The sequence below is a fragment of the Lactuca serriola genome, chromosome 4, assembly GCF_051521515.1.
Source record: "Lactuca serriola cultivar US96UC23 chromosome 4, Lser_US96UC23_V15, whole genome shotgun sequence".
Classification (NCBI taxonomy): domain Eukaryota; kingdom Viridiplantae; phylum Streptophyta; class Magnoliopsida; order Asterales; family Asteraceae; genus Lactuca; species Lactuca serriola.
The window spans coordinates 84,543,947-84,558,795 of NC_136411.1; the positions used below are offsets into that span (position 1 = coordinate 84,543,947).

The following is a 14,849-nucleotide window of genomic DNA, read 5'->3' on the forward strand; positions in this document are numbered from 1 at the left end:
GTTTTAAAATATATAGATTATTTTAAAGAAATTACTACTGGTAACTAAATTTTATAGTGGTGTATGTATATATTATTATTATTATTATTATTATTATTATACATGTTTGACTAATAAAATTTTAAATAAATATTCATAAGCATCATTATAATTGATGGGTTTTAAGAAAAAAACGAGTTTTGGGTTCCAACTTTTAAATAACTTGATATTTTTATATGGATTATAGGCGTATTCGGCATGAAGTGTTTAAGAGCTTCTAGTTTCTAACGTTTGACAAAAAGTTATTATTTTAAAGAAATTACTACCGGTAACTAAATTTTATAGTGGTGTATGTATATATTATTATTATTATTATTATTATTATTATTATTATTATTATTATTTTTATACATGTTTGACTAATAAAATTTTAAATAAATATTCAAAAGCATCATTATAATTGATGGGTTTTATGAAAAAAACGAGTTTTTGGGTTCCAACTTTTAACTTGATATTTTTACATGGATTATAGGCGTATTCGACATGGAGTGTTTAAGAGTTTCTAGTTTCTAACGTTTGACAAAATGTTCCATATTTAGCAGAAAACCTCGTTTGACACTATAAATTTCTAACGTTAGTTTAAACAAAATGCTTCAAATCCAAATGCTATTTCATGTAGCTTTTAATCGCCAAGCTTCTAACGTTTATATATATATATATATATATATATATATATATATATATATATATATATATATATATATATATATATATATATATATATATATATATATATAAAAGAAACAATTATGGTAAGAATTTCTTACATTTTTGTAACCGTTTACTATTTATTTTTAATTTCTTGATTATTTTAAACATAAATTAAAAATAAATATTACATAAGTAATCAAAAATCAAAGATTTTTCTAGTTTCCAACGATTAATAAACTTGTAAGGATAATCAAACTTTTTTCAATTGTATGCATTAAGCTATTTTTTTGCACATATCTGTAAACATCAATTCACCAATGTTATTATATCAATAGGTAATGAAAATTTATCCTAAATTGAGAAATGCTATACCCATTTTTGTATATAATTCTAGACATATTTTAGTATATTTTACGAATTTGGCCAAAACATATTTTATAAACATGCTTCAATTTATAACATTTTTATTTTTACAAGTTAATTTTTTAATGAAAAACTACGGTGTAGAAAAAAGTTGGAGCAAATAGTTGTAAAAGTCATAAAATTAGTAACTTTATAAAAAAATGTAAAAATAGTTTTTGTAAAAAGTTGTAAACAAGTAAATTTATAGGAAAAAAAAAACAGTTTTTAAAAACATGTGAGTTGAAAGTTATAAAAAATTGAAGAAATTTGCAACAAAGCTTAAAATTTTAGTCAAAATTATACAAAAAAGAAAGTTGTTAGCATGTTGTACTTTCTATAACATGTCATCTGGACAAATTTGGGACAGTTTTCATGGTTTATTTAATAAAGTGTAAATTGATGTTTTCTAAACATTTAAAATAATTCATTGGTCAATAATGATTTTTTAACATTTTATTTTAGTTTATTGGAGAAATATTAAAAAATAATTAAATGTAAAAAATTACAAAATTTTGTTATATTGGCAATTCATTGTTATTATCTTTTCTAAATTATAAGAATTTATGAGTAGGGTATTTTTAGAAGGAATTATTAAAATTGTATCATGCATGCACTTGAGGGGCAAAAACCAAAGACAAATCACAAATGTGACATGCCATCTTCCCTACCTCTATATTCTACAAATACCCCACTCTCATTAACCTCGGCTTTAAACTCTTTTCTCGGTGTTCACTCGCCGGCAGATCAACGTACCTCTTCAAATCACCATGGACGCCGATCATCCGCCAGATCCATCAACATCTAGCCGGAGATCAACCACAGCATCCCCCAAGGCTAAACTCCCAGCACCGTTTTTGTCAAAGACTTACGATTTATTGGAGGAAGAAGAGGAGAGAGAAGAGAATTGCAGCGGTGGAGGGCGGATTGTGTCATGGAACACGGAGGGGAATGGTTTTGTGGTGTGGTCTCCGGCGGAGTTCTCCGAGCATATGTTGCCACGTTACTTCAAACATAATAACTTCTCAAGCTTCATTCGTCAACTCAATACCTATGTATGTTTTCACTCTGTCTCTAGTCTCTCTCTTTTTCAAATATATATACAGGCGAAAAATTATTTCTTTGATTTGTTTTTGTTTAAAATATGATGATTAAATTGGTTCGTTTAATCAAATCGTATTAAGAACAAACTGAGCCAATTTCTGCAGATTTTTTTCACGAACAAATCAAAGATATATACTCTATCGAAAATCCAAAATAAAAATAAAAATTAACTACCTTGAGATATAAATATTTTACGTCATATTGTTTTATTAAAATGTACTTACAGCATTGTTCATAACAAAAAAAAATAGCAATAAAGTACTATTTCTAACAAATATATCTGAAAAATCAAAGGTTACTTAGTCAGTTAGCTAGTCTTATGAAACAATGTAAATTCTTTTTCCTAAACCTTACCTACCGAAAAAATTAAGAAGTATGATTTTCAAAGTCAATATTTATCATATTTTGTTTTATATGTAGAGTGTGATGTATGACCTATATGGTAATGAATGTGTATAACACATACACACATACACGTACGTACGTTTTCATTAAAACTCTTTGTTTATTCATATACATTTGAACAATTGATCGATCATTCTTTACACTAATCTCAAGTTAGCATATGCTATATATATTATATAGTTATATAAATTCCACCCGTGTTTCTCATTTCTTAAATACACTAGCAAAACATATAAGATTCTTTTTGGCCATGAGACTACCTACCTAATTTGACCATCTTTGTTTATGTAAGTACATATGCATGTGTGTGTTTATATATTGTCAAGATAAAGTTATAACCCTTAGTGCAAAACGTATGGAAATGTAGCTAACCGTTATAAAAAGTTAACTTTGTTCATCTTTAGTTGGTAAATGGGTTTGTTCTTTAGGGAAAAGTGAGCTTCATGATTTGAGAAAGTGAGCATAAAGCCATTGGAGGAGTTATTAACATCGATGTGTATTATATATATAAGTCTTAATTATTTGCAATTAAACTACCGTATTTTAAAGAGTATTTAGTTGAAAATCTTTACATTGTAAGAACATGCATATATGATTATCAATTAATTTAGATTTTTGCTATTAGTTTTTTGGTACTTAATTGGATCGGTCTTTGACGAATCTCATTGGAAAACAAAGATGGGGGCTTTTGTAACTCATATTTTTAAACTTTTATTTGTATAGAAGTAAAATTCCATACAGAAGATCTCTGAGGTTTAAACACTTACACATCCAAAATATTACTATTAGGATATTATGATTACTCATACGTGGGTCTTAAAATGGATTGAAATAGCTATAGGCGGCTTAAATGATGATTTTTATCATAATTTATTATTATTATTATTATTATCTTTCTATAATGCACTCTAAAATAAACTTTTTAAAAGTAATTAATAACTTTCGGTGTACAAAAAGTGCAGTGATATATCTTTAATTGTTGATTATTGTTACTTAACGGATTAAATTGGTGGTAGCCGCCATATTTACTCTTTTAGAGGCAATTTTTAATAAGTTTTGAGAAATTTTAATATAATTATTAATATTTTTCAATTTCAATAAAAATATACCATTAAAACTATTTGAAATTAAACACAACTTTTAGCTTGACATATAATTTAATAATAATAGTTAACAATTAGTTTTATATCTGAATTGTCCTTTAGCATAGACCAGAAGGAAGAATCATGCATATCCGAAGCTCTTTCGTGATTCTCCCAATACATTTATTCCTTTGGATTAAAGACAGATAAAGTATTGTTTTCTTTAACACTTTGCTAGTCTTTTTATAATAGAATTTCCTCCATTTCAAAAAAAATGTATTGAAATTGGTATATATTAATATTTCTCTATGATTAATAATAGAAAACAATAAAAATGGATAAAATATTATATTTATTCAACAACAAAAATTTGATTAATTACATTTGTGTTTAATAATGTTTGTTTTGTTGTGGCATGGAAGTCTTGGCTGTTGAAAGCCAAAGATTCTTGCCCACGTGCCTTTAGAATATATGGTGGAATTTAGGGGCTTTTATAAGAATAGAACACATTGGTTGATTGATTGACTTCAATCTTTTGGTTCTCTTTGAATGTTCTGTAATTCAAAATTTTGATAATTATAATATTTATATATAGTGTTTGTAAAATTTGACTATAATATGTGATTATTGACGATGTTATATTTCTTGAAGAATGTGTGGATAATTGCTACACAAAGGTATTTTAAGAATAAAATATAAAAGTTACCTAATTTTATTAGAGCAAAAATCTGATTCTACACACACAAATACATATGAGAAAGTTTGATAGAAATGGTTTACAGGGATTTAAGAAAACAGCTTCAAAGAGGTGGGAGTTTCAACATGAGAAGTTTCAAAAGGGTTGCAGACACCTTCTTATGGAGATGAGCAGAAAGAAATGTGAGCCCAGTGTGTTTCCCACATACCTGAAGCCTTCATCAGGAGAAACCGATCATCATCATAATCAAACACCATCATCATCATCCATTGAAGAAGAGAGCATGGTTTTACTCATGGAAGAAAACAAGAACCTCAAAAAGGAGAAAATGGAATTGGAAATGCAAATACAACACTTTAAATCCATGGAAACGAAGCTCTTGGATTGTGTTTCTCATTACATGGGTAATAATAACCAATTCCAACACAATGATAGTAATAAATTCTTACGTTGATAATACTGGTTTCTTAGTTCGTTACTATGTCTATCAGTCATGAAATTTTACTTTAAAACTTTCTTTTTTAATCCTTTCGTAGCCTTGAAATCAACCAAAAATATATGGTTTTGAGGGGATGAATGTGTGTGTGTATATATATACACAAAAAAATTAAGCACAAGTATTAACAACTTAATTGGGTTTAATAAAAACCTTTTCTTTGTATTGCTTATTGCATAAATACATACAAAAACTTTAACCTTAAAGGCCCAACAGCACAATACAGCCGCCAAACCAACTGTATGTTAGCTACGTTTTGATAATCAATGATTTCCTTGTAATCAACATTGCATTACTGAAAGGTATAAATACAAGGAGGCCATGGGCTGATACATACAATACATATACTTCTAATGGGCTAAATACCAACTAATACATGAATATGAGTCCACTAACATCCCCCACAGTTTGAGCACGAGGAGAGTTTCGAATGTTTAAACTGTCTTGAAATCATTAAAAAGAGTAGCCAGAAGTCATTTGGTAAAGATATCGGCATACTGAGCTGAGGACAGAACGTGAAAACACGAACACGACCACGGGCAACTAGATCGTACACAAAGTGAATATCAATCTCGATGTGTTTTGCTCGTTGATGTTGAACTGGGTTGGAAGTCATGTAAACGGAGTTGATGTTGTCACAATAAACAATAATGGTTTTGGTAGGCGGACATCCAATCTCCCGAAGTAAGTTATGAACCCAGCAAGTCTCTGCAACAGCGTTAGCAACGCCGCGATACTTGGCCTCTGCACTGGAGCGTGAAATGACACCTTGTCGTTTAGACGACCAGGATATAAGATTATCACCCAAAAATGCATAATATCCAGAAGTGGAATGGCAGGAAACTAGACATCCCCCCAGTCTGCATCTGAGTACACACAAAGATCGGACGTAGAGGAAACATATAACTGTAAGCCATGGTCTAGAGTCCTGCGAAGATAGCACAAAATGTGTTTAAGGGCATGCATGTGAGGTTTGCAAGGATCATGCATGAATAGAAAAATCTGTTGAACAGCAAAGGCAATATCTGGTCTAGTGAATGTGATACTAAAGTTCCCCAGCCAAGCTGCGGTAAAGCGAGGGATCAACGACTGGGGGTCAGTAGCATCCAGCTTATGTGTGGCCTCAGCAGGTGTGCAAGCTGGATTGCACTGGAGCATATGTGCGCGCTCGAGAATCTCAGAGGTATACTTATGTTGAAAGAGGAAAAGACCCTGCAGGGAACAGGTGGTAGAGATCCCAAGAAAGTAGTTAAGAGCGCCAATGTATAGGAGTAGATATGTTGTATCGGTACCCTGATGATAAATGAAGAGAAAGGAATCAGTAAGATTGTGTTTGAATCCCATGTGAAGAACATGCTGAGTGAACCGCTAGTACCAGGCTCTGGGAGCCTATTTTAGGTCATATAAGGATCGTTGAAGGTGAAATACATGATCCGGATATTGCAGATCTCGAAAGCCCGGGGGCAGATGCATGTACATAACCTTCTGAAGATGACTGTGAAGAAAAACATTCTTCACATCAAGCTGGTAAATCGGCCAGTGGAAATAGCAAGACCAAGAACAGTATGAATAATAGTTGGTTTGACAATCTGGCTAAAAGTCTCATCACAATCAATCACTTATTGTTGACTTCGATCGTTTGCCACAAGACATGCTTTATAGCGTGATAATGAACCGTCAACATTAAACTTCTGTTTAAATAACCACATGTTAACATGAATAACTTTGTACAAACATCTATTAATTTTATTAAGCCAATATACGCAATAGAGGTTGTTTGAACAAAGTTTTTTGGATAAATTTAATTAAATTATAATCGACATGAAAATATAAAAAAAAAATAATAGACGTCTGGTCGGGCGAAGTTCATATGGATAATCATATATGTACATTTATTAATTTTGTTAAACCATATACACAATAGAAGTTATTTTAACCAAGCTTTTATAGGATAATTTAGTTAAATTATAATAGATGCAACAATATAGAAAAATATGTACGACAAAAACAAAATATATCAAGTTCAGTAAGTTCCCTTAGTAGAACAACTTATTCAAATTATTCGATATGTGTCTAAAATCTAAATGAACTTAGCCATCATTGAGAACACGAGAATGAATCTAATCACATTTTTTCATTGCTATTTAAGCACTTCAGCATACCAGCGTGACGGTAAATGTAATATTCATATATTAATATGTAATGCCACCGCCTCCCTTTTCTCCACCACCTCCACACCAGCATTGCCACTGTCACAGCCATCACCTCCTCCCTTTTATCCCATAAACACCATAAAATCTCACAAAGTATATAAATAATGCAAATAATCACCCATGCAAGCATGTTATTATTTTGTCAAACTATGTCGAAAAATGCTTTAACGTCCGACCAACCGAATTTAAAGCTTGGTAACGGGATTTTACAATGGCTGCAAAATTAAATTTGATATCTTTTGATTGATGGAATTCACGGATTTCACTTGATTTAGAATTAGAATTGAATATAGATAAAATGGAAAATGTAACAGAATTGAGGGGAATTCGAAAATTGGTGATAAAAACGAAGACATTGTCTCAATCCGTTGATGCAAACCATCCGTGTCAATTTTTCATGAGCTCCAGCCCTTTGAGAGCTTTCGGTACATTAAGATGAACATCACAACTTCCAACGGATCAAAAGTTATGTATGTTTTAAGTTGGAGATCTTGGCACACCTTTTGTCGGACTCTCGCTTATCCATAAAGGATAATGTTTATTATTGTTTAAGGTCTCAATATGTTCTACATCATAATGACCTAATCTCATATACATCATGTACAATTACAACATTGAAGATCATTTCTGGAAGTTTAATAGAAATTCCAAGTTAATTACAGCTATAACTTATAACAACTCTAAATTTTCCTAATCCAAAGTATAAGGTTTCACATATTGTTTATCAGAAACACGAACTCTTGCTTCATCCACAATGGACAAAACCGGTTCCAATAGTAACTTGGTAAGAACGATTTTCCATGTTGTACATATAAGTTGTCGTACAGTTTTGAAAAAGGAGTAATGATTACATGACCATTATGCCCCTTGAAATGTGTCACGTCTCAACCGTTTCTCAATAGATACAAAACTAATGACTATGTTAGTATGAAGGTAAAGTGTAAGCTAATCAATAGTTTGTGAAAGTTCAAAACCGTAGTCAAGGGACTGAAATTGTAGATTTAGCATACGTCTAGGGATGATTTCTGTAGTTTACGGTAAAGTTTATAAATGGATTATTTACATGAAATCCCATATGGTTTTCATGCACCAAACGTCAAGGAGAGAAATGAGATACTCATGTGATTTGTTTTGTTACTTGCACCACCCTCAACTATTATCACCTTTATTTGCTCACACAAAACAACACAAACAAAAAGCCCATATCTTCACCACATAAAACCCCAATATTAATAACTTCCCACGCCCAAAGGACTCATTGAGTCATAATAACAATGGCAACATCTACATCTACTAGACAATGGGTCTGCTTAGCCATCTTAGCCCTCATGGGCTCAACCCTAGCCATGGCTCACATGGTCAAGCCTCCTAAAGTAGCTGACTTGGATCATGAGGAAAAGCCACCTAAACCGACCAGATTACCTAAGCTCCAGATGGATGATAGCGGTGAAGATGAAAGCTTACGGATGGATGATGGAAATGGTGCCCCGGCTAGCGGTTGCGACGGCCACCAGGCTCAGGCGACCACCCCTGGTTGGGAGGAAGGTGGAGGAGGAATCTATGGAGGAGGCCATGGTAGTGGCGGTGCCACCTTCGGGTTTCATAAGATCAACCCGTTTCCGGCATTCCCGTTTGGAGCTTTCGTGCCAGAGGTGTCCTCATGGGGAGAGGGAGGTGGCTATGGTGGTGGATCAAATGCCAAATCAGGTGATGCTTAAGTATGCTACTCTATCTATCTATATAAATTCTACAATCAAATAACTAAAATCCACGTTAACTCCATTTATGTACAAACATATATATAAACAGACTAAGACATGTACTAAATAACTGATTGTTGACCCACGTGGCATTCAGTCTCACAGTTTATTAAATGATTATTTTACAGGTACAGGTAGAGGCGTACAATGTCATTGTTCAAATGGCTATGCGATGCACTACACCATGAGCCCCATCAATTTTCCACCCATGGCCATGGATCCCACCATGAAAAGGGCCGGTCCTGAAGACATGGCTCCAACCTCATCACCCTAAACACCTTTTCTTTTCTATGATATCACTAATTATTGTATTTTCTCTCAAAACAACTTTACTCAATTTATCATCTTCCGATAAATAAAAATTATTAGGTATGTCGCATTTATTTTTGCTTCTTTTGTCTACTTTCGGAGACCAAATCAAGTCACAAAATATAAACAAGTATAGTATGACTATGATGTAAATACATTAAGCACATTTACACTAATTTTCAATTTAGTCACTTAAATATTTATAGCAGTGATCAAACCATTATAAATTTTTGGTCATTTACAAAATATCCTTTTTCCTACGATTTAAATACAAAAATAATCAATACGATTTTCTGTATTTTTCCTAAATAAAAAAGCAAATTCTTAAATGACATTTTATGCACATTACCCAAAGAAATGTTATCCATACCGCATATATATTCATTTGATGTAAGCAACTGTACAGCCATAATTAGTCGGACCATCCTGTTCAAACTTGACAACCCGCGGATGTTTTTTTAATATTTGGAGCGCGCATTCCTTCACAACACCCGTACCCATCCCATGGATTACAAACAAAACCGAGTTAGACCCGCTTATATTAATCGCCAAATTAAGATTGTGAGACGCTTCCTCCACTCGCATACCGCGTAAATCAACCGTGTTTTTTGATGTCTGCAACACCGGTCCATACGAAACCACTTCACTATTGCTTCCCTCTGATAAATTCTTAAGGCTTTTAATCCTCCGTGTCCCTCCCTACACACACATATACATATATACTTCTCGATCAAATTAGTTATTTAATAAAAAAAAATGTAATTCCCCTATTGCATACCTGTTTTTTTGTGTTTGATTTTGAATTAGCAGTCTGAATGATATCAGAATTGGGAAGAGGTGTTATGGTGTTTAGATTCACACGAACCCTAATTTTTCCATATTGAACAAGGGCAGTGCCATCGGTTGTGCCAGGTGGCTCGACTATGGTTGCCTGTTTGTTTCCTAATCCGCTCACAATTACTTGATCTCCAAGCTTTACTGTAAAAGTAGACCTATCGGTTTTTATGACAGATGAGTCTTCAGCATTCTTGTGAGATTCAACAATTGATGAAATGGCAGATTCGGATTCCTTAAGAAGCGTATTAAGTTGATCAATACTTGTACTTCTAATTCCAGCTTCAAAATCCTCCACTATTTTCTCTAACTGAGATTTCACTGTTGCTATTTCCTTTTGGATTTTTTGAGTTTCCTTCGCCTTAAGAGCAGCCTCACGTCCCACAAGATCATCCGCCTCATCCCTTATCTTTACAATGAAAAAACAGAGTGTAAAGTACAGAAAAGAGTTCACTATATCAAACAAAGAAAGCGTACCTCATTATACAGAGTCATGGTATTCGAATATATATCTGCAGCTCTGTTAGCTTGAATTTCTAATCTGTTTTTTTCTTCCATTAACGACTGATAAAGCAAACCTTTTCGCTTCTCAGCCTTATCAGGCATTAATCTTTTCACCCATGTTTGTGCTCGTTCAACTATTTTTTCATCAAAACCAATTGATTTAGCAATGGTCAACGCGTTTGACTCGCCTGTGCTTCCCCAAAGTATTTTGTACGTGGGTTGTAAAGTCTCTAAAGAAAACTCCATTGCTGCATTCTCATATTGGGAATTCTTTTCCTTTAAAAGAGATAAATCTGCATAATGTGTAGTTGTAACTGCTAGGTTGACTCTATCTTTAAGATACTCTAATATGCTGGTGGAAAGTGCCACCCCTTCTGATGGATCAGTTCCACTTCCAATTTCATCGATAAGAATGAGTGATTGTTTTGAGGTCACTTCCAACATCTTGCAAATTCGTGACAGGTGGCCACTGAAAGTTGAGAGGCTTTGTTCCAGAGACTATAATTATAAGAATGAGAATGTCAGAATGTTGCTTCTTTTTAACTACAAGTGTAGAGTATTAGTGTATTTATTACCTGGTGATCTCCAATATCTGCTAGAATAAGATCAAACCATGGAAGAGTTGGTTGATTTTTAGCAGGTAAATACATGCCAGCCTTCAGCATAATAGATGCCAATCCTAATGTTTTCATAGAAGCAGTTTTTCCTCCAGTGTTAGGCCCTGAGATCACAACCACTCTTGTTTCATCTCTGACTTTGATGTCAATAGGAACAGGAAATGGGAATGAATCAAAAGATTGATGATCAATCACTCCTTGTTTCAGAGAGGCTTCAAGAAGCAAAGGATGGCGTATACCTTCAATATCTACAGAACCAGAGCCACATATGAGTGGACATACTCCATTGATCCATCGAGCATGAGCAGCTCTTGCAATTGCAAAATCAACCGCTAGAACTCTATCTAACAAGTACTTAATCTCAGACTCTGATTGTGAAATTTCAGATGTGAGCAACCCTAATATGGCTTGTTCTTCAACCCTCTCAGCATTTGAAAGCCTTACTTCCATGTTGTTCAAGTCTACAGCCTCTTTGGGTTCCATGAAATATGTCGCTCCAGAGCTGCTAACATCCAAAACGACACCATTTGGAAGTAATGATTTATGAGAAGCTCTGATGCCAACACACATTCTTGACCTACGTTTGGTTACCAATGGTTTGTCAATACCTCCGGATAGAAAAATCTTAGTTGATATGTCTTTCAACAGAGAGTCCAGATCTTCCATGTTGCTTTTTCTTTCTGATCTAATGATCTCTAGATCTTCACTGGCTCTGTCGAGTATGGTTGAGAATTTGGAGTCTATACAGTACTCTATTTTCTGCTCCAGATCCGTTAAAAAATTGCAATTCTGAAGAATTTCAAGCAGAGGATAGTACCTGGTTAATGCAATGAAGATGATATCCAATGAAACTAGTTCTAACTGAAATAGAATGTGAGAAGGCACCACACTCAACGATTTGTATTTTACGATTCTCTTTGTATTTTAGGGCTAATGTAAACAACGGCTTGGATCAGGAATCAAATGCGCTAGAAGAATTGAACGGATGATGCTAGTTTAAATTTTATATTGAATTCGGTTAAAAGTATAAGGATTTCAAAGAGGTAACAGAATTGAAAGCAAAAACCGACCTAGTGTATAGTATACCTTTCCGATTGGAGAGAAATCTTCTTCAACTGTTCGAACAGATCCCTAGCCGATCGCAAAGTCCGTTTTACCGCAGAAATTTCTCTTATGGAAAGCAACTGACGAGCGACTGAAGACTCGATGATATCCGAAACATCTTCGATTCCGGAGAAATCAGGCGGAAAAGGAAGCGCAAATGCAGCGGACGTCTGATTGAGGAGCCTCCGGCTCTCCTCTGGACTCCTTCCTATAGGAACAAGACCATCTCGGGCAGCCGAAGTTCCCATGGTGGTAGAAGTGAAGGAAGAAACCTGGGTACACACCGACGGCCATTCGAGAATCCTGAACGTCTCGTCCTGGAGTGACTCCGCGAGTTTGAGTCGGCGATTCGTAGTATCCGCCGAGCATTTAACTAAACGGGATTGGGTTTTGAGATTGAGATATGAGTGTTTTAGTTTCGTGGGAGTGGTGATAAAGAATAAATTGCAGAGCTCCATGGACGAATGGAGCTTGGATTGCTATTCTCTGTAAGAAGTAGTAGGACATAATCTTATCCATGCCGGTGGAGGAAAAACGGCGCGGAGTTTACTGAATTTTGAGTCAACAACATTAACGGTTTTAGGTTTTCTAACTTCATATCCAAATAGGTTTTCTAACTTCGAAATTATTATTAGATAAAATTGTAAATATGATCGATGTGTTATGTGTTTTTTGGCTTTGGTTTTTTTGTTTGGATTGCTAGTATTTATGAGTTAGTTTGGTTGCGATTTGATTTTGGAGTATTTATTTTTATTTTTTCTTTTATTTTTTAAAATCTATTTATTTATTTTAGTAATTAAAAATAAGAGGGTTTCTAACGCTCGTAGATCCGGGCTAGTCAATTTAAAGACAATGAGCATCAAAAATAAGTTTTTGATGAAAGATTATTTACGAAGGTTAATCTTAACCAAGTTTTAGAATATGTCTCAAGGGTTCCATAGATATAAAGAACGCCGAAATCCGAGTTATAACGAACAAGTTATGACCCGTCGAAGTTTCGCGACGGAACCGGCACGGCACGGGGAAGCGTAAAAAGTGAATTTATGATAGAAGACTTTTTAGCCTTAGTAATCTAAACCAAAGTCGCAGAGTATGTTAAACCGAGAAAATCTACAAAAAGAACGCCCAAATCTGATTTCGTATGAGGAAGTTATGATTTTTCAAAGTTTCGGCTTAGCAGTGTACAACCCGAAACTCGAATTTTAGTTCGAGCGGTTTTTGGCTTACGCGACCTAAATAAGAGTTGAAGATCTCATTAATAGGAACTCAACGGTAAAAAGACAGACGAAAACGGAGTCCGTATGAAGGAGTTACGAATTCTTCGCGGTCATTTAGCAGTCTAATCTCCTCCTACTGTTAAATTTAAGATCGGTCGAGAGTTAGCCGATGGAGTCAAAATAAAAGTTGTAGATCTTATTTTTACCTATGCGTGGATATAAAGAACATCGAAAACGGAGCTTGTATGCGAGAGTTATGATTTTCAGCCTATAAATAGAGTGTCGGGGCACCCTCATTTCTCACATCTTCCAACTTCTCTTTCTCTCTCTACACTCTCTCTCTAAGCTCCCTAAGCCCCCCTAAAGTCTAGATAAACCCCCTAGCACCCGAAGGAAACCCCGAGGCTCCCAAAGTCCCGAGAAAAGAGTCTTTCGGCTCGGAAACGCTGCTCCAGCGAAGCCCGATTTTTGAGAAAACTCATTGTAAGTGAGCTACGCCTAACCTATCTTTAGTATAGCTTATGTTTTAATATAGTAATATTATTAGGACCTTAAAATAATTATTTGGACTATTATTATGAGTTATATTGAGTATTATTTAACGTTTATATAATAATAATAATAATAATAATAGCTAGACTATTAATTAGTCGCGGTTAACGCTGGACTAAACCCTAGTGGTATTGATACTAGGTTTTATCGAGGGATAATTGTTTTTGAGATAACGAAGCGCTGTTCAAGGGCAGAATCACCACATTTTCAAGTGAGTGCATAGTTCCTTTCATGAACATGATTTTAATACAAGTATTGATTGAAGTATTAATTATATGTTTATGTGCGAGTTAATTGATGTTGCCTGAAATACGTGTTAAAGAACATACCTGATTATATGATGATTTAGGATAAAGAGTAAACCTGAATTAATTATGAGGAATATTGAGTAGTATTTTCTTACGAGTACAAGTGAGTTATACTCATAGAATATGTCATCAATCCGTGAGCATGGATTAGACATAGTCATTCGTCCCTAGTCCGAGAGTATGGATTAGGCATAGTCATTCGCCATTAATCCGAGAGCATGGATTAGTCATCCATCCCTAGCCCGAGAGTATGGATTAGGCATAATCATTCGTCATTAATCCGAGAGGATGGATTAGTCATTCGTCCCTAATCCGAGAGTATGGATTAGGCATAATCATTCGTCATTAATCCGAGAGTATGGATTAGTCATTCGTCCCTAGTCCGAGAGTATGGATTAGGCATAATCATTCGTCATTAATCCGAGAGTATGGATTAGTCATTCGTCCCTAGTCCGAGAGTATGGATTAGGCATAACCATTCGTCATTAATCTGAGAGTACGGATTAGGTAAAGCCATTCATTTCTGATCCAGGAGTATGGATTAGGTAAAACGGTTAA

General features: G+C 34.3%; 3 protein-coding genes across 3 annotated transcripts; 2 read left to right on the top strand and 1 right to left on the bottom strand.

Annotated features, from left to right (window-relative positions):
* The first annotated feature begins 1,720 nt into the window (after nt 1-1,720).
* Nucleotides 1,721-5,038, top strand: LOC145102038 (putative heat stress transcription factor B-4a). Its single transcript, XM_079039365.1, has 2 exons — nt 1,721-2,144; nt 4,463-5,038. The coding sequence occupies exons 1-2, from the start codon at nt 1,860-1,862 to the stop codon at nt 4,829-4,831; spliced, it is 654 nt and encodes a 217-aa protein (XP_078895491.1). The 5' UTR covers nt 1,721-1,859; the 3' UTR covers nt 4,832-5,038.
* Nucleotides 5,039-8,305: 3,267 nt separating this feature from the next.
* On the top strand, nt 8,306-12,947 carry LOC145102040 (uncharacterized). Its single transcript, XM_079039368.1, has 2 exons — nt 8,306-8,793; nt 8,975-12,947. The coding sequence occupies exons 1-2, from the start codon at nt 8,361-8,363 to the stop codon at nt 9,118-9,120; spliced, it is 579 nt and encodes a 192-aa protein (XP_078895494.1). The 5' UTR covers nt 8,306-8,360; the 3' UTR covers nt 9,121-12,947.
* LOC145102039 (DNA mismatch repair protein MutS, type 2) lies at nt 9,329-12,672 on the bottom strand. Its single transcript, XM_079039367.1, has 5 exons — nt 12,197-12,672; nt 11,069-11,927; nt 10,467-10,991; nt 9,934-10,398; nt 9,329-9,854 (listed from the first exon to the last, which is right to left on the bottom strand). Exons 1-5 carry the CDS (start codon nt 12,670-12,672, stop codon nt 9,537-9,539), a joined length of 2,643 nt encoding a protein of 880 aa, XP_078895493.1. The 3' UTR covers nt 9,329-9,536.
* Nucleotides 12,948-14,849: the final 1,902 nt, after the last annotated feature.

Excerpts from the sequence above, each read along its gene's own strand:
- LOC145102038 (XM_079039365.1), top strand. The coding sequence starts at position 1,860 with ATGGACGCCGATCATCCGCCAGATCCATCAACATCTAGCCGGAGATCA. Across the intron at positions 2,145-4,462 it reads TTCGTCAACTCAATACCTAT|GGATTTAAGAAAACAGCTTC; the intron begins GTATGTTTTCAC and ends AATGGTTTACAG.
- LOC145102040 (XM_079039368.1), top strand. The coding sequence starts at position 8,361 with ATGGCAACATCTACATCTACTAGACAATGGGTCTGCTTAGCCATCTTA. Across the intron at positions 8,794-8,974 it reads TGGATCAAATGCCAAATCAG|GTACAGGTAGAGGCGTACAA; the intron begins GTGATGCTTAAG and ends ATTATTTTACAG.
- LOC145102039 (XM_079039367.1), bottom strand. The coding sequence starts at position 12,672 with ATGGAGCTCTGCAATTTATTCTTTATCACCACTCCCACGAAACTAAAA. Across the intron at positions 10,992-11,068 it reads CAGATATTGGAGATCACCAG|TCTCTGGAACAAAGCCTCTC; the intron begins GTAATAAATACA and ends TTATAATTATAG. Across the intron at positions 10,399-10,466 it reads CCATGACTCTGTATAATGAG|ATAAGGGATGAGGCGGATGA; the intron begins GTACGCTTTCTT and ends TTCATTGTAAAG.